General features: G+C 32.6%; 1 protein-coding gene across 22 annotated transcripts in view; it reads right to left on the bottom strand.

Moving 5' to 3' along the window:
• The window catches only part of LOC143058355 (uncharacterized), a 295,609-nt gene that overhangs the window by 30,348 nt on the left and 237,555 nt on the right, over nt 1–27,706 (bottom strand). For 21 of the 22 annotated variants that reach the window (XM_076231837.1, XM_076231830.1, XM_076231829.1 and 18 more), the window contains 34 exons: nt 27,155–27,460; nt 26,228–26,533; nt 25,414–25,716; nt 24,724–25,026; nt 24,090–24,395; nt 23,160–23,765; nt 22,572–22,877; nt 21,952–22,254; nt 21,261–21,566; nt 20,666–20,971; nt 16,915–17,520; nt 16,308–16,613; nt 15,440–16,072; nt 14,849–15,154; nt 14,160–14,462; nt 13,871–13,903; nt 12,825–13,130; nt 11,849–12,154; nt 11,231–11,530; nt 10,188–10,493; nt 9,560–9,865; nt 8,183–8,485; nt 7,278–7,583; nt 6,544–6,846; nt 5,918–6,217; nt 5,342–5,647; nt 4,670–4,975; nt 4,118–4,423; nt 3,509–3,814; nt 2,856–3,161; nt 2,103–2,405; nt 1,575–1,880; nt 826–1,128; nt 58–360 (listed from right to left, as the gene is read on the bottom strand). In XM_076231837.1, the coding sequence (XP_076087952.1) occupies nt 58–360; nt 826–1,128; nt 1,575–1,880; nt 2,103–2,405; nt 2,856–3,161; nt 3,509–3,814; nt 4,118–4,423; nt 4,670–4,975; nt 5,342–5,647; nt 5,918–6,217; nt 6,544–6,846; nt 7,278–7,583; nt 8,183–8,485; nt 9,560–9,865; nt 10,188–10,493; nt 11,231–11,530; nt 11,849–12,154; nt 12,825–13,130; nt 13,871–13,903; nt 14,160–14,462; nt 14,849–15,154; nt 15,440–16,072; nt 16,308–16,613; nt 16,915–17,520; nt 20,666–20,971; nt 21,261–21,566; nt 21,952–22,254; nt 22,572–22,877; nt 23,160–23,765; nt 24,090–24,395; nt 24,724–25,026; nt 25,414–25,716; nt 26,228–26,533; nt 27,155–27,460 (11,019 nt within the window). The remainder of the gene's footprint in view (nt 1–57; nt 361–825; nt 1,129–1,574; nt 1,881–2,102; nt 2,406–2,855; nt 3,162–3,508; nt 3,815–4,117; nt 4,424–4,669; nt 4,976–5,341; nt 5,648–5,917; nt 6,218–6,543; nt 6,847–7,277; nt 7,584–8,182; nt 8,486–9,559; nt 9,866–10,187; nt 10,494–11,230; nt 11,531–11,848; nt 12,155–12,824; nt 13,131–13,870; nt 13,904–14,159; nt 14,463–14,848; nt 15,155–15,439; nt 16,073–16,307; nt 16,614–16,914; nt 17,521–20,665; nt 20,972–21,260; nt 21,567–21,951; nt 22,255–22,571; nt 22,878–23,159; nt 23,766–24,089; nt 24,396–24,723; nt 25,027–25,413; nt 25,717–26,227; nt 26,534–27,154; nt 27,461–27,706) is intronic. The other variant, XM_076231834.1, reaches the window with a different exon arrangement.

Below are 27,706 nucleotides of genomic sequence, written 5' to 3'. Positions count from 1 at the left end.
TCAATCTTTGATGATTTTTTTTTATTACAGCTTAAAGCATTAACTGATTAAACTTACAAATAACTTTCTTTGGTTGTATAATAGCCTTGATTTCAGCAGGTTCTCCTACACCCACTGAGTTCTTGGCCTTGACTCTGAACATGTATTCATTATCTGTTAATAGATGTTTGGCTTTATATATATGTACTGTACTACCAACATCCTTGACCTTTGTAAAGTCACCAAATTTGTCATCTTTCTGTTCAATGATATAACCATTGACGATAGCACCACCGTCAGATTTTGGTTTCTTCCAGCGGATTGTGATGGAGTCTTTTTCGATAGCCATAGTTTCCAATTTCTCAGGTGGTGATGGACGTTCTATAAAATATGAAAGTCATATTATTTATAACTGACAGCAAAGTTACCTTATCTAATAACTAATTCATTTAACCTGAGTGTTTTTTAAGTATTGACCATGTTCAATCAAATATTTATAGTAAACCATATCTGTAAGTCATATGGTGCCTTTATTTTATATGCAAATTCAAAATAAAATCATTTTGAAACAAGTGAAACTGCAAGCTGCAGCTCACTGATGATACCCCAGCCAAAATATGTTAGGTAAACAGGAAGTTGTTGAGTGATGAATATGAAAACACATCACATGGTTTAGCTGACTTATATAAACCCTGAAACTAAATTTCAGAAATCCTTATGATATAGTTCTTGAAAGAGATGTGATGAAAAATATTAATTGGAAGGATGGTCAGATTGATGGATGGACAGAGGTAAAACAGTATACCCCTTCTTTTTCAAAGCGGGATATAATAAATGACTATATACCTAGTGGTCTTTCTGGAACAGCAGCTTTGTCAATAACAGCAGGTTCACTCAATCCTTCAGCATTCTCTGCATAAACACGGAATATATATCCTCTTCCTTCTAGTAGGTTTTTGATAGTATGCCATGTGACATCAGGTTCTACTCTGGTTACTCTGATCCACTGAGATTTGCCTGGTTCCTTCCTTTCAATGGGATAACCAATGATTGGAGCGCCACCATTAGATTCAGGTGGAGACCACTCTAAGGTCACACTGTCTTCAGTCACCTCTGTTACTTCAAGGGCTCTTGGTATTGATGGTACATCTGAAAAGTAATAATCTCAGTAGTAAATTTTTAAAACACATTTATTTACTGAATTAGGATAATTCATATTTGAAACAAAATTCATGTATTGTATCTCTACCTAAAGTAAAGTTGAATGTAGATCTAAATTTATTTCATTATATGTTTTTTTTTTATATCTATTTGGATCAATTTATGCTACATTTTTTATCAATTATATTATACTGAGGTCAGAAAAAGTCAAATGTAAGGTATAAATCTCAGCACAATCACACTATTTTAAAATTAACACAAATGGGTGATTAAGTTCATCTTATTGCAAATGGCTGTAATTCATTTTGATAATCCTGTGTAATCAATTCAGGTTGAGGTAGGGTAGATGTTTACCAGTTGTTTGAACGTAATCAGCTACTGGGCTTAAAACGTTACTTAAAAGTACAAATAATGTATTTATCATTCTCTCTTACCTATATCACTCTTAGCAATTACTGCTTCTGGTAATTCTATTGGTTCACTGGCTCCTAGTTTGTTTTCTGCGTAAACTCTAAAGTTATACTCCCGTCCTCGGGTGAGTCCAGTCACTGTGTAATCCGTGACATCAGGTGTCAGTCTTGTAGCTCTCATCCAACCTCCTACTTTGTTGTCAAACTTTTCTATGATGTATCCTGTTAATGGACTACCACCATCATATTCAGGTGGTTGCCATGACAATGATATGGAATCTTTCTTGATATCATAGGCTTTAAGTGGTCCTTTGGGAGCATCAGGTGTTTCTACAATATAAATCAAACATTTCTTACCACTGTGTAGCATTTTTTCATCTTTTTTTGTGAAGCATTTATTCATCTTATCTTGTGTAATATTTCTTCATCTTTTCTAAATTCAGCATGTCTGATATTTTCTGCAAAAAGAAGTTAAATGCTTTAAACCGAAGAAAACTTAAAGAATAAGTAAAAGCATATAAATGTTGCCAAACAATTTAATGTTATACAAACCTAAAGGTCTCATTGGTCTGATTGATTTGTCCAAGTTTGTAGGACGACCTTGACCAATGTCATTAACAGCACTGATACGGAACATGTAATCAACACCTTCCTCTAGATCTTGTATTGTTTTCTGGCTGACTTTGGATGGTACATCAGCTACTACTGCCCATTCTCCTGTTCTTCCATCCTTAGCCTCTATGATGTATTTCTTGACAGGGGAGCCACCGTCATCATTTGGTGCACTCCACGTCAAAGTCACAGAGTCTGGAGTAACATTGCTAGACTTAATTTTGCCTGGACTGCCTGGTTTCACTGTAAGTAAAATATAATGTGTCATTACATTTTGCAGGTTTAAATGTTAATAAGTAAATGACCGTTACATTACCTTCCAACCTTCATATGTAATGAAAGAACATTCTTTTAGCAAAAAATAGATTCAAAGTCTTTAAAGATCATTAAAAATAGAGGGAATTAATTTGACACAATTGTAAACGTCTATCCAAATAATAAATTAGAACATGAAATTATTATGATTCTCTCAGTGATTTTAATATTCACATATAAAATCCAGAAAAAAGGACTAGAATCAATTACAATTTGTATTTGAAAGAAATTATTATGAAAAGGGTTGCAGATCTTTTTGAGAACAATTACAAATAACAGCTTCTATGATATTTCCCAATTTATTTTATTTTTTTTATCTATTTCACAAACCCATATCTATTTCAATTTTTTCTACAATCTAAGGGAGATAATCCTTACCTGGAGCTCTTCTTGGTGTTACAGGTTCTGTGGTCTCCAGTGGCTGACTCCTTCCTTCATCATTCTCAGCTACAACTCTGAACATGTAATCATTGCCCTCATTTAACTTATCAAGGGTCAGTGTATGTACTGTTGGACGTACTGTGTCCACTTGGTACCAATTGTTTCTCTTCATGTCACGTTGTTCTACCACATAACGTTTGATAGGTTTACCACCATCACTCTTTGGTGCTTTCCAGCAGAGTTCAGCAGACCTGGCTGTGACATTGGATACTTTAAGTGGTCCTTCTGGCATATCTGGTGGATCTAAAAAGAAAAAAGGTAAAGACTTAAATATCAACAACTTCACTGAAATTTAAATGGCAAAAATGAAAATCTTGCTTTTCAACATGACTGCTAACATCCCTTATTTGAACACTGGTTGACAATTGTCTCAATGACAGTCAGCTTTTTTTTATATTAGGTATTCCCTGAAACAATAGGAAACTACATAATTTCCAATTATGAACTGACCTTGATTCATTTTGACTTCTCTGCTACAAAAACAGTTTACCCTTACTGCTTTCTTTATTTGAAGTAAATCTAAGAGCTTGATAATAATCAGTTGCTTCCCTTTGACATGATATAACTTAATGTTTTAAGTGACAACTTACTGAATGGATTCTTTGGAATAACTGGTTCCTGTCCTTCCAATGGTTCAGATAAACCAGCTTTGTTCTCTGATTTCACACGAACAAAGTATTCTGTCTTCTCTATTAAGTGTGTCATGGTGTACCTAGTTGTAGTAGATTTTATCTTTTCAAGGTAGCTCCAGGTGCTCTTAGTTTTCTCTCTCTTCTCCACAAGATAGTGTGTTACAGGGGATCCACCATCATCTTCACTTGGTTTCCAGGATACTGTTACAGATGACCTTTGGATGTCCTTGAACTCTAATGGTCCAACAGGAGGTGAAGGTGGTTCTAAAAATAGTTTCATAAAATTTTACATCATTGTAAGCACTAAAACTTCTTAATATAAAAATTTCAACATGATACATGATGGAAATAAAGATTGACAGGGACACAGGACTGAAAAGTTTAATAGCTCACAATATAATAGGCAGAACATAAAAAGGTGACTCAAAATTCCTACTATATCATCGTACAACATTAACACATCAACAAATAAAGAGTTATGTCAAAATTAGAATGAAAAACATCTTTTGATTCAGAAGAAATCTGTCAGTTTTACATAAAAGGTCATCTGATCACAAACAAACTTACTGATTGGTTGTTTTGGTGAGTAGGTTTTGTCAGTCTCAGCCATATCACCTTCGCCAACTTCATTTACAGCAGTCACACCAATGTAATATTTATTCTTAGGTTCTAATTTTAGAATTGTGAAGTAAGTTTTGAATGAATCAACAGTTGCAATATTTATCCATTTGTCCTCTGTAGACTCTGATTTGATGTAAATTTGATATTTCTTAACTCTGGATCCACCATCTTTACTGGGTGGTCTCCATTCAATTGTGATTTCGTTTTCATCAATTTTGCTGACTTTAAGGTCTTTGGGTGGACCAGGACAATCTATAAAACAGTGTTGACAAATCAATGAAAATGTATCTGAAATTTTGTTTCTATTTACTTTTATAATATATATACTTTAATAAACAGTTATTTTATTTCTTGTTTCATTAGAACATTGCACATAAATGTCAAGAACTAGATTTTAGATTACTCATCAATATGTGTATTATGAATAATTATTTTAAGTTTATTTGAAAACACTAAAGTTTCACTTATCATAACATAATTACATATAATGATTCTTACCAAGTTTCTGTTTTGGAGTGACAGATTCCTCTCCATTTAATGGTGGACTTTCTCCCTCAGCATTGATAGCTTTGATTCTGAAGAGGTATTCATTCTCCACTACTAATTTCTTAGCAGTGAATTTGGTAGTTGTTGCCTCTACAGTACCATGCTTTCCCCACATTGAACGTCTGGATTCTCTGATCTCTATGGTGTAACTGGTAATCGGAGTTCCTCCATCAGATTTGGAAGGTTTCCATGTTAATTCTACAGAATTCTCTGTCAGGTTGGAGAACTTCAGAGGTCCTTCTGGTGCTGATGGCTTATCTGTTAAAATAGTAAATTGTTTAATATTTTCAGATTTGGATGGATTTCATGCCATTCACTCGTTTTTCATTGGAGACTGTAACTTGACATTTATCAAATTTATGTTTTCTGTGATTTTTCTTGTTGTTATGTTGCTGTTTTTAGTCATATTCATAACTGATTTATGTAGGCAAAGAAAGCTTATTGGAACTGTTTATTCTTAAAAAACAAAAAAACAAAAGAAGTATTTTTCTAATTCTTGTTTATATTTTGTGTACCCATGTTTTCTTCAAGTTAACAAAAGTTAATCCTAAAAATACAAAAAAAGAGAGTTTATGACACAAAAATCCTTTTCTAAAAATTTTGTTTATAAAATTTGCTTCTTACCAAATGGACTCTTCATCATAATTGGTTTAGGCATTTCTAGAGCATCACTCTGTCCATGTTTGTTAATAGCAAATACTCTAAAGAAAAATTCTTTTCCTTCATCCAGATTTTTCACAAGAAGTTTCAAAGTGGTGCCATCTGTCTTTTCAACTCTAGACCACATAGATCTTTGCACATCCCTCTTCTCCACAAGATACTCTGTGATTGGTGAACCACCATCTTCCTTTGGAGGTTGCCATGACAACTCTACAGAGTCACGTGACAATATTTTTCCAATCAAAGGATGTGTTGGTGGGCCTGGTGGACCTGAAGCAAACATAAAACATATAAGGTCTAAAGGTACGGTAAAATAATTTGAATTTATCAAGAAAACAGTAGAATATTCCTACCCTTATAATGCTCACCAAGATAGTCCTAATTGATTGCTTTATAGTTCAAAAATAATAAAATTTGAAAATATATTTTATTGATAAAAAGTTCCAAAGATGAAGAATTATTTCATATTTTCTGCTTGATTATTCAATTTTGGAGAAAACATTATAACATAAATGCCAAAGAAGACAGAAATCTACAAACCTTTTGGTTTAGTTGGAGTTACTTCCGCTGATTCAAGTGGTTTACTATCTCCAACTTTGTTAATGGCTATGACTCTGAATCTATAAGTTTGCTCAGCTGTCAAATCACTGACTTTTGTCTTAGTAGTTTGACCATCACAAATAGTGACCTCTGTCCAGATCTTGCTGTCAATGGTCAGTTCAAGTCTGTATCCAGTAATGGGAGCTCCTCCATTGTTTCTTGGTGGTGACCACTCTAATGTGAGACCAGTTTCAACAATGTGGGTGAACTTGATTGGTCCAACAGGCATGTCTGGCACAACTATTTAAAAAAAAAAGCCAAATTAAATACATAATTATGCTACCAATGGCAACACTTGTAGGATCTCAACATTACATGTAACAATGAGGAATTAAATATTCATCATCAAATCTAAAAGAATTTCCACGATGTTTAAATGACTTTAAAGTAAAGTTGTTGCATACAATTTAGTTGTAGAACATTTTTATTATTTACTACCTTCATTATCTTTTCCCAAAATTATACATTAAAATTCTATCAAATTATATTTTTTATCAAAAAATCTAATTTCCCTCATATTTCCAAAGGGTTGTATTTCATGCAAAAAAAATAGTATTAAAACTTACTTGGTTGTTTTTTAAGTTGTATGACTTGGGAAAGTTCAACAGGTTTGCTGGAACCCTCATCATTTTCTGCTGACAATCTGAAATAGTAGTCCACACCCTCATGTAGTCCCTCAACAGTGAACTCTGTTGTTGGTGCCTTGATCTTTCTCTCCTTGACCCATGGTCCAAACTTCTTTTCCTTCCTCTCCAGGAAGTAGATCTTGATTGGTCGTCCTCCATCTGATTCTGGTGCTTTCCATGTCAGAGTAACAGTTGTTCCTGTAGAATCTTTGACACTGAAATCTTTTGGTAAGGATGGTACAGCTACAAGTACAAAATGTCATCATTTATTTTTATCTTTCTATGTTCTGAAAATTGTTTTTTATTTCACAGTTCAATCTATTAGAAAAATCAATGGTTAAATTCTTTACTTTCACTTAGAATTCCATCTATATGTGTGGTTAGGAAAGCATTATCTAATCTACCCAATTCACAAAAACTTGTAAGCCTTTGGAAACTTTAACATTTCAAATACTATAGAGAAGGCTATGTTATATGCTACAAAGCAACACTCATCACTGACATGCCCCTGACTGCCTATTAAGTAATCAGAAATCAAGTTATATAGAAATGAAATTAGATTGAATGTGATTCAGCACCAATAGAACAGTTGTGTGATAAAAACAAATTATTTAAAGTTCAAAATAAGATACAGATAAAACAAGGATGAAATACATGAAAAACTCAACACTTACAGTATGGACTCTTGGCAGTGAAGGAGGCTTCAGCATCTAAAGGTTTAGATTGTCCAACTTCATTGATGGCCTTGACCTGTACAAAATAATCTTGTCCTTCTTTTAGTCCAGTCAATTCAAAGTTTGTAACATTGGGTTTAGTTTTTCCTGCCTCAGTGTAAGTAGATCTTAATCCCGCACGTGTTTCAATAATGTAGCCAGTGATGGGTGATCCACCATCTTTCTCACTGGGTTGCCATGACAATTTGGCTTTTGTTTTGTCAATGTCTGATATTTCTAGTGGACCAACTGGTTGTGATGGTGCCTCTGAAATGTTAATAATATCATCTGGTTATAAGACAGACCATAAAACAAACTCATGTCAAAAAACAATTCAAGTGTTGCTTTTTGCTCAAATTTGACTGTGTTTGACAGTTTGGGATACAATTCATGTTTCTTTACTTAGGGAGCTACCATTTGATTTTTATGGGGGAGGGGGGGGGGGCTAGGATGAAATTTGAAAAAAATAGGCAGGACAGGAGTTTTGAGTAAAAAAAAAAGGCAGGATGAGACACTTTGCAAAAAAAAAAAGGCAGGATGACAATTTAGGTAAAAAAAGTCAGGATAAACTAATAAAAAAAAGGCAGGACCAAATAGAGTGAAAAATAAAAAGGCAGGACAGAGATTACAAAAAATGCCAGACAAAATTTTTCATCCTAGCCCCCCCCCCCCCCATAAAAATCAAATGGTAGCTCCCTTACATGTAATTTTTAATGTAAATTAAAATTATTGTGATGATGTAATGAACTTTAATTGAATTTGGTTACTATTTTTCTTGTTACTCATCAGTTAAATTTGAAAATGCTGATGTTATTAAAACAATATGTCCCTTTTTCCTTTTCTCTAAGTTATAAGAGCTTAATTACCTAATGGTTTCTGTATCTTGGCAGAAGTGTCAGTATCGCATCTCTCACTAACTCCTACATCGTTCTCAGCTGTGACACCAAAAACATAGGTCACTTCATATTCAAGGTCAGTGATTACATAGCTGGTCTTGTACTGCTCTAATTTTGTGACCTTGACCCACTCTTCGGTCATCTCTACTCTCTTCCAGACTTGGTAACGACGGATCTTAGAGCCGCCATCACTGACAGGAGGAGACCACTCAAGATGGGCAGTATTCTTGCTGACTTTTGTGACCTTGACATTTTGTGGTGGTGATGGAGGACCTGTTTACATAAAATGACCATTATTCTAACATTTCTGTCCTCTTTTTATCTAAAGCAAAATTTGTCAGAGAGAACACATAAACAGAGAATATGAATTTACCAGAAAAATATAGCTATCTTATTGAGCTATCCTGTAGATGAAAAGTAAAATAACAAAATAAAGATCAAACAAAACAATAGTTCTTATTTTGAAAGAATGAACTCATATAGACTGGGGCTTATGACATTTGCGATGATTTTTAAAATTGTCATTCTTTCATTTGCTCTAATTTCATTTTTACATTTGCGCCGATTTTATATTTGCTACTTATTGCATTTACAGTTTAACACAGGAGAGTAAATACTTGTTCATATACTATACCTTGAATGTATATTGGTAAAATTTGGTTATAAATGCTGTTTACTTATGTTTAAGTTAAGAAAATCCAGGCCATCATGTCTGTTAAAATGCGAACTCTTAGAAATGCCCTCATCAGTACATAAGACAGAGAAAGAAAAGATGAACATCGTTATTTTCGACAAATTTAGAAGAGACTGAATCACGAGAAAGGAATATATATTTGATGTGTTGTCTCTAAATACCGGGCAAGAACAGATTTATGGTTTTAATATATTCCGTTTTTATGGATTTTAATGTTTTAAATAAATTTTTAATACATCATTTTAGTAAAAACAGAGTGCTTTCATCTTAGGTTTTTACTTTTTTTAAAATTGATTTATCCTACTCAACATCTTACTTCCACCTCCCCGTTGTGAGCAGAGGACAACAGTCATAAACATGTTATGATTGACAATTCATATCATTTGTACAACTGGCTAATGGAAGAGGTCAATGATGAGAAATGAAATATAACATTCACCTGTACTTTACCTGTAAAAAATCGGCACAAATGAAAAGTTAAATCGGTGCAAATGAAAGAAAAAAATCGGTGCAAATGAAATGCAGATTGGCGCAAATGCAAAACACCGATTGACTGTGTAATGTTAATATGCAAGAATTTAAATAGCAATAATTTTTATAACTAGACAAAGTTTCAGTACAAATTTAATAGTTTCAATCATTAAAAGACTCACTGAGTTTCTTTGTAGGTTTAGCAGTTTTGTCTGAGGTCAATGGTGGACTTTGACCTTCAGCATTTACAGCAGACACTTGGAACATATATTCATTGTTAAGCAGAAGTTTTCCAGCAGTAAAAGTTGTGACCTCTGGCTTGACTTCGCCTGCCTTTGTGTAGTGTGCTCTACGAGTGTCTCTGACCTCTATGATGTATTTTGTTAGAGGGGTTCCACCATCATTCTTTGGTGGTTTCCATGACAATGATGCAGAATCCAGGGTGACATTAGAGATTTCAAGTGGTCCCACAGGTGCTAATGGTTTTTCTAAAATTTATAATAAATATTTCATTGGTTACCAATTCTATTGCATTCTTAAGTAGGTGTTTTTCCTAATATTTAGAAAATTAAACAAATCATAAGAAGATATTTGAATTATTTTTTCTGTTCTTTTTTTTTAAATACATATTTTACATCACAAATTTATTCAATCATATTCCCAATTTTATTGCAAAATCTGTACAAAGTCATGTGTTTTAAGCATGACAGTATTGATTAAGGCTATGCAAGGTTTTATTATTTTTTTATATGCATGTACATATCATCATTTCCTATGTACATTCCTACTAGCCAGCAAATAGAATCTTACCATAAGGACTCTTGATTGTTATTGGTTGGTCCATTTCTAATGGTTCACTGATACCAATTTTGTTCTCAGCAAACACTCTGAAGAAATAGTCCACATTTTCTGACAATTTCTGCAGACAATAACTTGTTATGTTTGGTTCAATTGTAGTGACTCTCTTCCATGTGTTACGTTTGGCCTCTCTCATCTCAATGATGTAATGTTTGAGTGGAGAACCTCCATCAGTTACTGGTGCTTGCCATTCAATGGTGGCTGAGTCTCGCTGGATATCAAGTACTTTGATAGGTCCAACTGGTTTAGATGGTTTACCTATAATTCATATAAAATGAGACATCATATATTTTTTGAAATGAATAGATGAAACATTATGTTTTTGTAAAATATTTTTTTTTTAAAAGTTATACTTTTGTGAAATGAAATAAGATATTTAGGGGCCAGCTGAAGGACGCCTCCGGGTGCGGGAATTTCTCGCTACATTGAAGACCTGTTGGTGACCTTCTGCTGTTGTTTTTTCTATGGTCGGGTTGTTGTTTCTTTGGCACATTCCCCATTTCCATTCTCAATTTTATTTTATACCTTACTTTTTATGTGAAATATAATAAAGTGTCAAAACATTTTAATACAAGGTAATCTAACTTAATTGAAGCATGAATATAAAAAAAAGAAGATGTGGTATGATTGCCAATGAGACAACTATCCATAAAAGACCAAAATGACACAGACATTAACAACTATAGGTCACTGTACGGCCTTCAACAATGAGCAAAGCCCATACCGCATAGTCAGCTATAAAAAGCCCTGATAAGACAATGTAAAACAATTCAAACGAGAAAACTAACGTCCTTATTTATGTAAAAAAATGAACGAAAAATAAAATATGTAACACATAAACAAACGACCATGAAGAAAATCATGCGTAACAAAATGTTATCAGCAATAATGTTTACAAAATTTGTCTCACTGCAGTTAAGTGTTTTGAGAGTGAATTGTTATTTGAAGACAATGAGAATTATTTGTAACAATCAATTTTTTTTTGAATCACTTACCTGCTTGTTTCTTTGGAGTTACAGATTCAGATTCCAAAGGTTTGCTCTCTCCAACTTTGTTGACAGCAATGATACGGAACACATAGTTGTGTCCTTCCTCAAGTTTGGTTGCTGTGTATTCTTTGACATATTTATCCACTTTGGTAATTTCTGACCAATCAGAATCATCCATAGATAATAAGATTCTGTAAGCTGATACAGGACTGCCTCCATCTTCTCTTGGTGGTGACCAATTAAATGTAGCAGAATCAGCAGTTACCACGGTGAAGTGGACTGGTCCTACAGGTGCAGAGGGTGGACCTAATAGTAAAATTGGACTGGTTACAATAAGCCACATTAATGTAATTTTTCTTTGTGTATGTGAGTCCAATTTATTGACTTAAAAATAATTAATTTGATGATCATAAAACAACAACATTTTCATTTTATGAATTTCTTTAACTTTAATTAATAATAAATTTTAAAAACTTCAATGTATTAAAAAATGAACCTTATAAAAAACAATATAATAATATTTCTTGTAATGAGATGATAAAGACAAATTAAGTACGGTAACTTTGTTAAAAATTTAATGCTTAAACCACACAAAAAGATAAAAAGCAAACAAAAGGCAAACACCTGCATCACGGCAAATCAAAACAGCCTCGGCAGACTGTAAAGGTTCACTCAATCCCTTCTTGTTTTCTGCAAATACTCGGAAATAATACTCATTTCCTTCAGCAAGCTTTTGTACACAGTAGGTTCTTATCTTAGGCTTTATTCTATCTACTTTAACCCAGGATGTCTTTTTGACTTCTCGTCTTTCTATGATGTAAGCAGTCAGTTCAAGTCCTCCAGTACTCTTTGGTGGTCGCCATGAGATCACTACGCTCTTATGTGTGACATCACTGATGACAAGTGGTCCCTCAGGAGCAGACGGCACAGCTAAATGGCAAGCAGCAAAAATAGCAATAATGTTAGCAGAATTAAACAACACACTCAAAATATAGCAACAGCACATTAGAATGTTTAATAAAATCTAATATGAAATAAAGTCACAGTTCTTCAGTAAAGAAATGGCAATTAAAAGCCATAAAAAGATCCAACCCTCATTCTGAAATACATGTATCTTTTTTGCCTATGTTAATTGTTTTGGTATAATTTTTTATGAATTTTTTTTAAAGTTTTCCGCCAAATAAAATGTAAACAATCACTTTTTACTAGAAAAAAACGAACCATAATTTCAGACAGGATATATCTTTTTTTCATTATGTAATTTTAAAAATGAACTTTTATAGAAGAACATGTTGTATTATTGATAAAAAAGTAATTAATTATCAGATAATCTAACTGAAGATTTTGAACATAGTTTAATGCTGCTTCAAACTCACACAGTTAAGTTATTAAAAGTTAGAAAAAAATACACACTTCAATCAATAAACATTATCTAGTTAGATCAACAGATTGTCAAATCAACTTCCTTTTTGTAAGTATCTCTCAGCTGAAATTTTTTTTTTTTATTCCCGTTACAGCTAGCACAAAATTTATTCATTGCTTCCTCATAAACACAATCTTTTCACACAGCAAGACATAACCCAACAGAACGCGATCTTACCTTCTGGGGTCTTTGGTGTGATGGCTTTTGGTGCTTCAAGGTAGTCAGATTTTCCGACGATATTTTCAGCACAGACTCTGAAGTAATATTCTTGTTTTTCCTTCAGTTTATCAACAGTAAATGTACAAGTATCATCTTCACATTTTCCTACTGGCAGCCATTTTCCTCTTCTATTTTCACGGCTTTCAATAATATAGGCTGTGATTGGGGAGCCACCATCTTTGGGGCTTGGTTTCCATGACAATGTTACTTTGTTCTTTGAAATGTCAGAAGCCTCTAGTGGGCCTTTTGGTGCTGCTGGTTTTTCTACAAATAAAAAGCAGTTTACAAAAAGTTGAAAAAAAGAAAATTGTTAATTTAAGCAAAATATGGATTTATGAAAAGTGTCATTTGACTCTTACATCAAAGATGGCACAGTATTTTTAAACTTGTAATAAGGGATCTTGTTGGCAATTTGACCAAACCTCTTATAGCTGCAACAAAGACAAAACCTCAAAGTATAATATATATCTTTACATTTTTTATCAAATATTCAAAAGACATATGATAAAAATGTATCTCTATTTTCATACTACCCTATTTAAACTTTCAGAAAAACCTAAATAAAGAATGGATGGGCAAGATACACTGAAATACATTTACTGTTTCTTTATACCTAGTTCTACTAGTAAAGAAACTGTTTGCAAATTCATCTACTAAAGCAAAGAAGTGATTCCCAATAAAAACATTAATATTCCAACTGCATTTACTTGACAGATAACATGTCAAACCATCTATGATTTAAAGAACTCTTATTTTTCTGGCATGACAAACATTTAATTCAAGACATTGTATTTCTATCTAATTATTAAGAGATCAAAGCATCACAGATTTTTCAATCAAATTATAAATTTTTAATACTGGCTACAGCACTAAGACTACTTGTATGATTTTTTTCTTTAAAGCTACTTTTCTATAAAAATTGTATGCTTTAAAGCTAAAGATCTAAAAATACTCTACTCTTTAAAGCTAAAATTTATCTAAAATTGTTCTATACTATTTCATACCTTTATTATGTTTATCTGGAACTTGAGTTTCTTCTAAAAAAATGAATAATATTTAAATTCTAGTAGAAGATTTGATCAGGAACATTGTAGAACCAAAAGGTTCTATCTTCTTATAAACTAATTTAATGTCATCCCTTTGACATTATGAAATGATATTTTTCTAGATTTTCTTTTTATATCCAGATTTCAAAATAATTTAAATTTAAATTATCTGAAATGGTGTTGAATTGCTAAGAAAATATTTGAAATTATTTTGAGAATGGAACAATAAATCAAAAATGAAACCTACGTTTTGGTTTAGCTGGTCTGATCGCTTCACCAGTTTCCACTTGATTTCCAATTCCAGCCTCATTTTCAGCTGCCACAGCAAAGTAGTAGTCTGCACCTTCCTCTAGATTTTTTACAGTGTAGTGTTCATCATAATTTTTTACTTTAGCTACATCTGTCCAGTTGTCTGGTTGACCTTTGGCCATTCTGATGTGATAGGCAGTAATCTTAGAGTTTCCATCTGATTTAGGTTTACCCCATTCTAGGTCGGCAAAATTAACTCCAGACTTTGTGATTTTCAATTTAGTTGGTGCTCCTGGTTTGCCTAAGATTATATAGGTAAAAGTAAGTAAAATTATCCACATCACAATAATTTAATATATAAGTATTGTTGCCAAGCAATACATATTTGAAACTTAGTGACTTCAATTTTTGTCAAGATAAAATATGAACAAATCTTTTGAACAGTGTTTCACAATAAGCCAAATTTAACTACAATATCACCCAAAAGTAAGAACTAGAAAATATGCAAGTGTAAATCAAATATAAAAAATGCAAAAAATTCTGTAAATAAATTAATACATCTGTTTTCCTACATGCAATTTGAATCTGTGTTTTTTTCACTTGTTTTTTAACATACAGCACAGAAAAAGGGGGCAATTTTTCATTATATGTTGATTTTTTTTAACAGGTTCAGATAAATACACCTACTTATTTCTTTTACTGGTTTGACTTTGTCTTTGGTCTGTAATGGTGGACTTTGTCCTTCTTTGTTTACAGCAATAACTTGGAAGACATATTCATTTCCAAGGACCAAATCATTTACAGTAAATTCTGTGGATGTTGGTGAAACTTCTCCCACTTTTTTAAATGTTGATCGTCTTGTGTCACGACCTTCTATGGTGTAGGCTGTTAGTGGTGAACCTCCGTCACTTTTAGGTGGTTTCCATGACAATAACAAAGATTTTTCAGTAATGTCAGTGACCTCTATTGGACCTTCTGGTGCTGATGGTTTGTCTTAAATAAAGAAAAATCTTTAACAATACCAGTTAAGATTTAAACTGCTGTAAATTTAAGTTAAAAAATTTGTTATATTCTATGGTTTGTTTTAAATGATACTTTGTAAATACATAACTTAAATAATAAATTAACTAATCAATGCAATATCTGAAATCTGACACTAAAATGATTTATTACAAAATCCATGCTACATTTGAAAACTATCTTTTAAGGGAAATTTCCTTTTTTTTTAAATATGGATGCAGTTATTATGATCATCTAAAATAATTATTAAAAAAATACCATAAGGACTCTTGGCCTTGAGAGGTTTGTCAGATTCCAGTGGTTTACTCTGACCCACTTTGTTCTCTGCTGTTACTCTGTAGATATATTCTTTTCCTTCCTGGAGTTTGTCAGCAACACAAGATGTCACATCTCCACTGACACGTTTCACTGGGGACCACAAGTTTCTGGAGGGTTCACGTTTCTCAATGATGTAACCTGTGATTGGTGAACCTCCGTCTGATTTTGGTGGTTGCCATGACAATGTCATTGAATCTTTCTGAATGTCCTTGACATCTAGTGGTCCTTCAGGTGTTTCTGGTTTTTCTGGTTTTTCAGGTTTTTCTGAAGTTGTCGCTGCTTTTTCTATTTTAATAGCCTCTGAGGTCAGAGGTTTACTTGGTCCAACTTTGTTAACAGCTGAAACTCTGAAACTATACTGTTTACCATCCTCTAATTCTTTCACAGTGAAGGTGTTGCTAAATTTATCTACTTTCCCAACTGGGATCCAGTCCTCACCGTTTGTTGAAGATTCAATGACAAACTCAACAATTGGTGCTCCGCCATCTTGTGAAGGTGACTTCCATGTTAGGTCACATGACTTTGGTTTGATGTTGGAGACCTTCAGTGGGCCTCTTGGTGATTCTGGGACAGCTGTAATAATAAACAAAATATTTACCATGCATTTCATTATGTGTATCTTTAATCTAAGACCAACCATGATTAAATATTGAACTAGTTTCTATAGTCAATGTTATATCCACTTCCATTGGTCTTATTTTTATGATTCATTATAATGTATGACCTTGAAGATTTTGTTTTTGAAAACCTATGTATATTAGAACTTTTGTATTATGTTATTTGCCAATATATAATGGAAGACACTTACTGATCTTTTTGGTTGGTTTGACTTTGTCTTTGGTCTGTAATGGTGGACTTTGTCCTTCTTTGTTTACAGCAATGACTTGGTAGATATATTCATTTCCTAGTGCCAGATCTCTGACAGTAAATTCTGTGGATGTTGGTGAAACTTCTCCCACTTTTTTAAATGTTGACCGTCTGGCTTCATGACCTTCTATGATGTAAGCTGTTAGTGGTGATCCACCATCACTCTTTGGTGGTTTCCATGACAATACGGCAGATTTCTCTGTTACATCAGTGATCTCTATTGGACCTTCAGGTGCTGATGGTTTGTCTGAAAACAGATTTGTATCTTCCATTACTGTTATCCTGTGTTCGAAATATATAGTTTAAAAAGCATACTTTCAACAAAAGAAAAAGTAAAATAGTAAAAATACATAACTATGAGGAAAACTCTAAACAGAAAGAGACAGTCCCTTGGCAAAGGGTAAAATCAAAAGCTGAAACACATCAAATGAATAGATAACAGTTGTCATATGCCTGACTTGGTACAGGCATTTAATTTCTTTATATTCTTTTTTTGAGAAATTTAAGCATTTAGTATAAGTCTCTTCGGGTCTAATAGCAATACTTACCATAAGGACTCTTGGCCTTGAGGGGTTTGTCAGATTCCAGTGGTTTACTCTGACCCACTTTGTTCTCTGCTGTTACTCTGTAGATATATTCTTTTCCTTCCTGGAGTTTGTCAGCAACACAAGATGTCACATCTCCACTGACACGTTTCACTGGGGACCATAAGTTTCTTGATGGTTCACGTTTTTCAATGATGTAACCAGTGATTGGTAAATTTCCATCTGATGTTGGTGGTTGCCATGACAATGTCATGGAATCCTTATTAATGTTTGTGACTTCAAGTGGTCCTTCTGGTTTTTCAGGAACTGATGGTGCTTTTTGTATTTTAACTGAATCTGAAGTCAGAGGTTTACTTGGTCCAACTTTGTTAACAGCACAAACTCTGAAGCTGTACTGTTTACCATCCTCAAGTTCTTTAACAGTGAAAGTGTTGCTAAATTTATTTACTTTTCCAACTGGGATCCAGTCCTCTCCATTTGTTGAAGATTCAATAACAAACTCAACAATAGGCGCTCCACCATCATTGTCAGGTGACTTCCATGTTAGGTCACATGATGTTGGTTTGATGTTGGAGACCTTCAGTGGGCCTCTTGGTGATTCTGGAACAGCTGTTAAAATGTAAAAAATGAAAGATGTTTTATTTCATAAAATGTATGTATCTTTAAATAAACATTAAACAATGAATCAGTTTTACTCATGGAAATTAATAAGAAAAACATAAATATATTTTATTATCAGAATATTCCTTATCAAATAGATATCATTTATAGACAATAAGAATAATTTCTCTTATCAAGATTTAAAAAGTTTGATTTTTTTCTGATAATTTGTTTTCTCAATAAGATTGTGGAGTAAAAGCAATTATTTTAATCATCTGTCTATTACAGTGACTTGACTGATAGTGTTGCTATCCAACAATTGCAATTCATTCAAAATTTTGACCAAATTGCAATTTGTTTTATTAAACCAAATTGTTCAACTGGTCAGAAATTTGAACAAATTGTTCAGTCAAAATGTGAAAGTGCAAGGTGATAAAATAAATCATACTTACAATCCTATAAGACTTTAACTCCACTGTGTTGATGTTATTTTTAAATTAGTTTATCAATCTGTATAGTTATATATAGCTATTACCATACTAAAGGTGAACTGTTTTATTTGTAATTGCTATAAAAATGTCCAAACTAAGCTTTTATATAGTTTTTCTTTCAAAATGTATTCTATATTCATAAGAATCACACAGTATATGAATAAAAACATCATATTCAGTAAAATAATTTGTAAAATTGCAATATATTTGTAGGAAGGGGAGATAATCTTTTTTGGTTTCAAAAAGTCTTTATTCAAAAGAATAGTATTTTAGGTTATTTCCCCAAGGAAACTTATCAATAGCATATTGTTATTTCACATATAGTTTACTGAATATATGATGTATTATTTTAAATGATATATGATTCTTATAAATATAAAATCCTTTTCGAAAGAAAAACTATATAAAAGCTTAGTTTGGACATTTTTATAGCAATTCAAAATAAAATAGTTGACCTTTAGTATGGTAATGGCTATAATATAACATATATGATATAATATATCAATACAGTGGAGTTAAAGGCTTATAGGATTGTAAGTATATTTTATTTTATCACCTTGCACTTTCACATTTTGACTGAACAATTTGTTCAAATTTTTGACCAGCTGAACAATTTGGATTAATAAAACAAATTGCAATTTGGTCAAAATTTTGAATGAGTTGCAATTGGTATAATTATATTATATCATATATGTTATATTATAGCCATTACCATACTAAAGGTCAACTATTTTATTTTGAATTGCTATAAAAATGTCCAAACTAAGCTTTTATATAGTTTTTCTTTCGAAAAGGATTTTATATTTATAAGAATCATATATCATTTAAAATAATACATCATATATTCAGTAAACTATATGTGAAATAACAATATGCTATTGATAAGTTTCCTTTGGGAAATAACCTAAAATACTATTCTTTTGAATAAAGACTTTTTGAAACCAAAAAAGATTATCTCCCCTTCCTACAAATATATTGCAATTTTACAAATTATTTTACTGAATATGATGTTTTTATTCATATACTGTGTGATTCTTATGAATATAGAATACATTTTGAAAGAAAAACTATATAAAAGCTTAGTTTGGACATTTTTATAGCAATTACAAATAAAACAGTTCACCTTTAGTATGGTAATAGCTATATATAACTATACAGATTGATAAACTAATTTAAAAATAACATCAACACAGTGGAGTTAAAGTCTTATAGGATTGTAAGTATGATTTATTTTATCACCTTGCACTTTCACATTTTGACTGAACAATTTGTTCAAATTTCTGACCAGTTGAACAATTTGGTTTAATAAAACAAATTGCAATTTAGTCAAAATTTTGAATGAATTGCAATTGTTGGATAGCAACACTATCAGTCAAGTCACTGTAAATGAAACAGTATGTTAACCTCCCTTATGAAACTGAATTGTTTGCCACTAACTTGCAGCAGCCTTGCTGCAAGCTTGCGGCAATCAAAAGTTTGCAGGAACACAGAAAATAGTGTTTGCAGATCTTTGCCGCTAGCTGCAAACCTCCTGGCAAACATTGCTGCAAGCTTGTGGCAAGTTTGAAGAAACATCAGTGTTTGCTGTAAGATTGCCAGAAAGTTTAAAATAATAAAGAATGTTTGCCGCAAGTTTGCAGAAAACTTTGACCATTCTATATGTTTGCCGCAAGATTGCAGAAAACTTTGACCATTCTATATGTTTGCCAGAACATTGCAGGAATTATACAATATTGACTGGGCATGCCTAGTCGGCACTTCCTGGATGCTAACAATTTGAAATTGTGGCTAGGTCATGTTGGTTGTGTTTGGAAATGCATTTCACATATAAGAGATCAAGGAGGCATTTTGGTTCAATAATATTGGATAATCAGTATGTAATTTTGTAAGTACAAATGATTCATAGAACTTCATGTTTTAATGAAATAATTAATGTTATCATCATACATAATTAAGTAAGCAACTATATATACATGTATGTGTTATTGAAAAACTTAAGCCATTATAAGTTGAATTTGTAACTGATGTACTGCACCATCATGATCATGTTCATTAAGATTTAAAGTTAAATTTTGTAATGCAATTATTACCTAGCTTTATAGTCTCAATACACATTTGAGATTTTACCTTGTTCATTTTTTAATACAGGTATATTATGTCATTTGAGAATGACTCCTGCCCCTTTTTCAAAACTCAAATGCATGTATGTTTTTCCTTAAATCTCATGAGTTTGCAAGAAATCTTCCAATGACAGTTTGTATAAAGACAGGAATTGACTTTTTAAAAATGTTGCTGTGTAATTTTTTAAAGAAATAAATTGAATGTGTCTTCACACATCACATTAGTATATGTGTAGTTCCTACACGTTTGCCGCAAGTTTGCAACAAACAATTGCCGCAAGCTTGTGGCAAATCTAATTTGCATAATTATGTTTGCAGCAAGCTTGCTGCAAACCTCATTTGCATGGTAAAATGGTTGCGGCAAGTTTGCCGCAGGGCTTTTTTTCAGTAAGGGCTATGGATGTCTTTTGATGTTGTGTATTGTAGCTGTCATGCACATTTACTTTGGTCAATTTCAAGAAAATATTTCTATTTTTATAATTTGAAAAGTAAAGCCTTCTTCAACAAATTCAGGCATAAAAAAAAGATAGTACTTTTATTTACCTGCTTGTTTGGTGGGTTTTATGGATTCCTTTGTTTCAAGTGCAGGACTTATTCCTTCCTTATTCTCAGCCAGAACACGGTATGTGTACGTGTTTCCTTCCAACATGTTGTTCTCTTTGTAAGTTGTTGTCTCAGGTGAAACTTTGTCAACTTTGACCCAGTTAGAACGTTTGTTGTCTTTCCTTTCAATAATGTAACCAGAAAGAGGCAAGCCTCCATCTGATTTTGGTGGTTTCCATGACAACACAGCAGATTTTTCTGTTAAATCTGATACATTTAAAGGACCTTCAGGTGCTCTTGGTTTGTCTGAAAAAAAGTCTCTTTATACTACTTATTTTCTTAATGAAAAAAGAATATTAAGATTTGCATGAGAAATTATGGGAACAAATCTGGGCAGGAAAAAATAAACATATCAACTGTAATTGTATGATTGATAACTATCTTATTTAAATTTTCAGGTTCTAAGCACAGGTGGCACACAGCATGAATTTTTTTAAGTATTTGATATAAAATAATAAAATCAATATTTCAAATTAGCTCTTAAATTTTTTATCATGTCTAAATATACTCGTTGTATAAATCCACTACAACTTACCAAATTTACTCTTTGGTGTAATGGCTTTAGGTGTTTCAAGATAGTCAGATTTTCCGACAGCATTTTCAGCACAGACTCTAAAGTAGTATTCTTGTTTTTCCTTCAGTTTATTGACAGTAAAGGTACAAGTGTCAGCTTCGGTTTTTCCTGCTGGCACCCATTTAGCTTTCCAACTGTCACGGCTTTCCACAATATAGGCTGTTATTGGTGATCCACCATCTTTGGGACTTGGTTTCCATGACAATGTTACTGTATCTTTTGATATGTCAGTAGCTTCTAATGGAGCTTCTGGTACATCTGGCTTTTCTAAAATAGTCACCAAGGTCACAATATTAATAAATTATTCATTAAAACACATATTTCATTTGCTTTGAAATACTAATTGCTTCACCCAATAATGATGAATTCTAAGTCATGTAATGTTTGAGATTTTTCACTGTCCTATGGGTAAACTAATATTAACAGTTAAAGCATTTCAAATTTTCAATTTTAAGCAAAATGATGAATACAAGGGTATCTTGATAATGCATAGGTTTTGAATCATCACCAAAACTAGAAATATAGAAGAGTATATCATAAAATTGAAGTTAATTTGATAAATGGCAAATGCCTTATTATTCATGTGATATATTAAGTTTCAATTTCCAAATAACTTTTGAAGAATAGAATCATAATTAACACTAATATATACCTTTAGGTTTACTGGGTTTAACTGATTGGTCAGTTTCAACTTGTTTTCCAATTCCAGCCTCATTTTCAGCTGCAACAGCAAAGTAGTAATCTACACCTTCATCAAGATCTTTGGCAGTAAAGTGTGTATCATAACTGTTGACTTTAGCCACATCTGTCCAGTTGTCTGGTTGACCTTTGGCCATTCTGATGTGATAGTTGGTGATCTTAGAGTTTCCATCTGATTTAGGTTTACTCCATTCAAGATCAGCAAAGTCCTTTCCAGTTTTAGTGACTTTGACAAAGTTGGGTGCTCCTGGGGTTGCTGTGTAAAATAAAACATGTGTAAAATTAAAACATGTGTAAAATAAAACATGTGTAAAAAAAAGATTTCTGTATTTCCCTATACAAAACTACCTGTGAGTATAGTAAGTAAATAAGCTGTATCAATATGTATATTCTGGAATAGAAGAAGGGGATTTTTGTTGTTGTTTTTTTTCATTTTCAAATATTTATAGTCATATTGATTTGTTCTCAGAAGAGCTTTTATATTATAAGTAAATATCAGTTACCCAAACTTTTCTCCATATTTTTGGGTAATATTCTCAAAGTGCAAGACTAAATAATATCAAATTAACATACATATTTTCTTTGTTGGTTTAATGTTGTCTTTGGTCTGTAATGGTGGACTTTGTCCTTCTTTGTTTACAGCAATGATTTGGTAGATATATTCATTTCCTAGTGCCAGATCTCTGACAGTAAATTCTGTTGATGTTGGTGAAACTTCTCCAACTTTTTTAAATGTTGACCGTCTGGCTTCACGACCTTCAATAATGTAAGCTGTTAGTGGTGATCCACCATCACTCTTTGGTGGTTTCCATGACAATACAGCAGATTTCTCTGTTACATCAGTGACCTCTATTGGGCCTTCAGGTGCTGATGGTTTGTCTGAAAAAAGTTTGAAAATGATAACTGAATAAACACCTTTTGATTCTTATGTTTTTTCTCTTTAAACCAGTGCTATAATTTGTATAACAATTGTAACCACTTCAAAAAGCATCTGTTTATTTATTAAAATCATGTTTTTGTATGTTTTAGTTCTAAGTTCAGCTTAGTAAACTGCCTTATCAAGTTCTCATTTGAGTAAGCTACTAGACCAATAGTTTCTAAAATCAATATTTGATATTCAATTTATCAGCTGCTAGATCTATGTCCATTGTTGTGACCTACCATAAGGACTCTTGGCTTTATGAGGTTTGTCAGATTCCAGTGGTTTACTCTGACCCACTTTGTTCTCGGCTGTGACTCTGTAGATATATTCTTTTCCTTCCTGGAGTTTGTCAGCAACACAAGATGTCACATCTCCACTGACACGTTTCACTGGGGACCATAAGTTTCTTGATGGTTCACGTTTTTCAATGATGTAACCAGTAATTGGTGAATTTCCATCTGATGTTGGTGGTTGCCATGACAATGTCATGGAATCCTTATTAATGTTTGTGACTTCTAGTGGTCCTTCTGGTTTTTCAGGAACTGATGGTGCTTTTTGTATTTTAACTGAATCTGAAGTCAGAGGTTTACTTGGTCCAACTTTGTTAACAGCACAAACTCTGAAGATATACTTTTTACCATCCTCAAGTTCTTTAACAGTGAAAGTGTTGCTAAATTTATCTACTTTTCCAACTGGGACCCAGTCCTCACCATTTGTTGACGATTCAATAACAAACTCAACAACTGGTGCTCCGCCATCATTGTCAGGTGACTTCCATGTAAGGTCACATGATTTTGGTGTGATGTTGGATACTTTGAGTGGTCCTCTTGGTGATTCTGGAACAGCTGTTAAAATTATAAGATTATTTCAGGTTTAAATGCATAGGAAAACATTTTCAATTTTAGATTACTTTAATTATCCATGTATTTTCTTTATTGATAGCATTTCTAGCCTTACATTTCTCATTTCAGGGCCATGTTTATGGCTTTGCTAACTGTTGACGGCTGTACAGTGACTTAAGGTGTTTATTTCTGTGTCATTTGGTCTCTTGTGATGATGTCTCATTTGCAATCATACCAAATCTTCTTTTTATATTTACTAATATTTGACATACATTTTTTTTGATAGATTATGAAGGAGTTATCTACCTTGATTAATACACAACTTACCTGCTTGTTTTGTTGGTTTGATGGATTCTCTTGTTTCCAATGCTGGACCAACGCCTTCTTCATTCTCAGCCAGAACACGGTATGTATACGTGTTTCCTTCCAACATGTTGTTTGCTTTGTACGCTGTTGTCTCAGGTGAAACTTTGTCAACTTTGACCCAGTTAGGACGTTTGTTGTCTTTCCTTTCAATTATGTATCCAGAAAGAGGCAAGCCTCCATCTGATTTTGGTGGTTTCCATGACAACATGGCAGATTTTTCTGTTAGATCTGCAACCTCAAATGGACCTTCAGGTGCACTTGGTTTGTCTGAATAAAAACATTTTAAGTCATAATGTTTTGCTGGATAAAAGTGATTAATAGTACTCAACAACAAAATCTGATTCAAACAGTATGGCTAATGCAGTATGAGGAAATGACAATGAAAAGAAACATTTTGAAAATATATTAATTTTCTATGCACAGCAGTTTTAATTTGAACTGTAAAATGTGCATTTTGAAAAATAAAGAAAAACAACAAACAACACACAAAATAGTTGTAATTTTAAAATTCTTAATGTTATTCCCTTTCATTTTAATGAATTCCTCAATTATTCAATTGTATGCAGAAAAAAAAGAAGAAAAAAAGTGTGTTTACCAAAAGCACTCTTGGGAATAACAGTTTCTGAAGTAATTGGTTCAGAAACTCCTACTTCATTAACCGCCATTACTCTGAACACATATTCTGCATTGGTCTTTAATCTCTGTGCACAGTAGGTTGTTATATCTGGTTGGATCTTGTCAACCTTCGACCAGGTTCGGTCTCTTACTTCCTTCATTTCTATATGGTATACTGTGATAGGTGATCCGCCATCATCCTTTGGTGGTTGCCATGACAATGTGACAGATGTCTTAGTTATATCAGAGAATTTGATTGGTCCTTGTGGTGCTGACGGTTTTTCTAAAAATTTAAATCATATTTAACATTGATACAAGGAGTTAAAAAGAGGTGTTTTAGTTTTAAGTTATTTCAAAAAATTATAATTCTAAATCATGTTTTCTATTTATCTTTCTTAAAATGTAAGCTCATTTTAAACTATTATCTTCATTGAAATCCAACCTGAATTGAATTTCGAACATTTGATGCAGTTTAAAATGTTTGTGTTAAATAGGTAAAAATTCACCAGCAAATGTTCATGGGAAAATATATTGTAATTACAAAAATATCTGTTATTATAAAGGTAACATGCATCTTGCAGATGATTTTACATTTATTTTCTCATACCATTTTAATATTTGCAGGAAAGTGTAAAAATATCCATCAGACAAATTCCATAGTAATACATACCTGGTTTCTTGTGTAGAGTGACTGGAGTCTCTAGCTCAGCAAGTTGTCCTTGGCCAATTTTGTTTTCTGCAGAAACTGCAAACTTGTAAGGTTTGTCTGTTTTCAGATTTTTGGCTGTGTAGGATTGGTCAAATGAACCGACACTTCCAATCTTTTTCCAGTCTTCAGAATCATCTTCTTTCATGAATATCTGGTATCCAGTGACCTTTGATCCACCAATGTCCTTTGGTGCTTTCCATTCCAAGGTGACCTTGTCAGTGTTCTTGCTTTTAATCTTCAAATTTTCTGGTGCTTGTGGTGCTTCTGCAAATAAATCATAGATTTATATTTCTGTTTTTTATTTGGTTTAAAAATCCACACAAAAAAGAAATCTCAAGTACTTTTCTACAATTCAAAAAAAATTTAAATTGTTATTTGGATGGAGAGTTGTCTCATTGGCACTCACACCACATCTTCCTATATCTTTATAGAAGAAGCAGAGGTGTTTTTTATCAGACAATTTAAGAGCAGAGAAAAAGTGGATTTCATAGAAAACTTGTCCTAAATGGAGACCTTTAATTCCAAAGTTATCCCACTTATGCACATTTTTAAAATTTAATGTTGATGGTTGATCTTTGATAGTTTAATAATTTTATCTACATCTTAGATTTGTTGTACAGAAACTTGTTTATTTCTAAAAACTGTTATCTCATTGATATTTATCCCTCTCCTTTGATTTATGTATAGTTATAAGTAAAGTTATGTTATTAATAATTTAATATAATAAATGCCATTTTGAACATGGTATATCAAAATTATATAAAGGATATCTGACCTAGTTGTTTTTGAGGTCTGACAGATTTGACTGATTCCAATGGAACTCCAGGTCCTTCATCATTGACAGCTGAAACCCTGAAGTAATAGTCACCACCTTCCAAAAGTTTGTCAGCAACAAAGATGGTCTCTTCTGCACTGACATCTCCACATTTGGACCATGTTGTACGTTTAGAGTCTTTGGCCTCTATGATGTAACTAGTTATTGGTAGTCCACCATCCTTGGTTGGTGGGCTCCATGATAGTGTGACTGAATCCTTGGTTATGTCAGAGAATTCTAATGGACCTACTGGTTTGCCTGGTTTGTCTATTAAATATAGTATTGATATTTGTTAAATTTGATTTATATGAAGGTATGCCTACTTCCAGCTATGAAATAAAAAATATTGCAGTATTTTATACATAATGTGACGGGATTGCTTCCCTTAGTAAATGTGGTAGATACTTAGTTAGCCATAAGTGGTTGAGCTAAGGAAGTACTTCTTTAGCTCAATTGGTTAAAATTTAAAGGCTGCCTTGTAACACAGAGTTCCCGAATTTTGAGTCCATCTGGAGACCAAGATGAATTTGTAAGAAGAATCATGCTCTCCAGTTACAATAAAAAGACTGATATGGTGTGTTTCCGGTTCAATTTCATAATGTGTTGAAACTTTTTTCTGGATTTACCTTCATCCGGAACTTTCATGGCTAATATTTGAAAGCAAAGGAGGGATAAGAATCAAAACAAATTTTACAGCAAGATAGACAGTTGTATACTTTCCTAATTTGCAACACATAATTTGACATAAATGAGCTTAAAAATGCCCTACCCTTAAAAAATATGAAATGGAGATTTTTTTAGACTACACATATTGGATTTTAAAATCATAAAATGACCAAAATTAAATGTTTCAAAAAAACAGATTCATTACAAACTAATGTTATTTACCAAATTCACTCTTAGGAACAACTGTTTTGTCTGTCTCTAGAGCTGGACTTCTGCCAAGTTTGTTTTCTGCTATGACATGGAACATGTAATCTGTTCCCTCTGTCAAGTTCTTTACTGTGTATGTGGTATCATCAGGACCAATCTTGTCACACAGGGACCAGGTCGTACGTCTGCCTTCCTTCTTCTCAATGACGTAGCCAGTCAGTGGAGATCCACCATCTTTAGATGGAGGTTTCCATGACAACTTGACAGAAGTTTTAGTGATGTCTGATGTAGCTAATGGTCCAAGTGGTTTTTCTGGTGGACCTGATAAACAAACAAAAGATACAATTTCAAGTGCTTTCTAAAACCTGGGAAAAAGATTAACTGCTGCACTTTGTTTATTGGAGTTTTAACTATTAATATCTATTAATTACTTTCCACATAATTGTACACATAAAATTGTAAACTAAAAAAAAATTAAAAAAATTAAATTTAAAAAAAAAAAAAATTAAAAAACCTTTTAAAATGTTACCTAATGTGATAGTGTACTGTTGAATGTCAACTCCCTTT

Source organism: Mytilus galloprovincialis, chromosome 14 (genome assembly GCF_965363235.1).
Source record: "Mytilus galloprovincialis chromosome 14, xbMytGall1.hap1.1, whole genome shotgun sequence".
Classification (NCBI taxonomy): Eukaryota; Metazoa; Mollusca; class Bivalvia; order Mytilida; family Mytilidae; genus Mytilus; species Mytilus galloprovincialis.
This window is presented reverse-complemented; position numbering and strand designations above follow the sequence as displayed.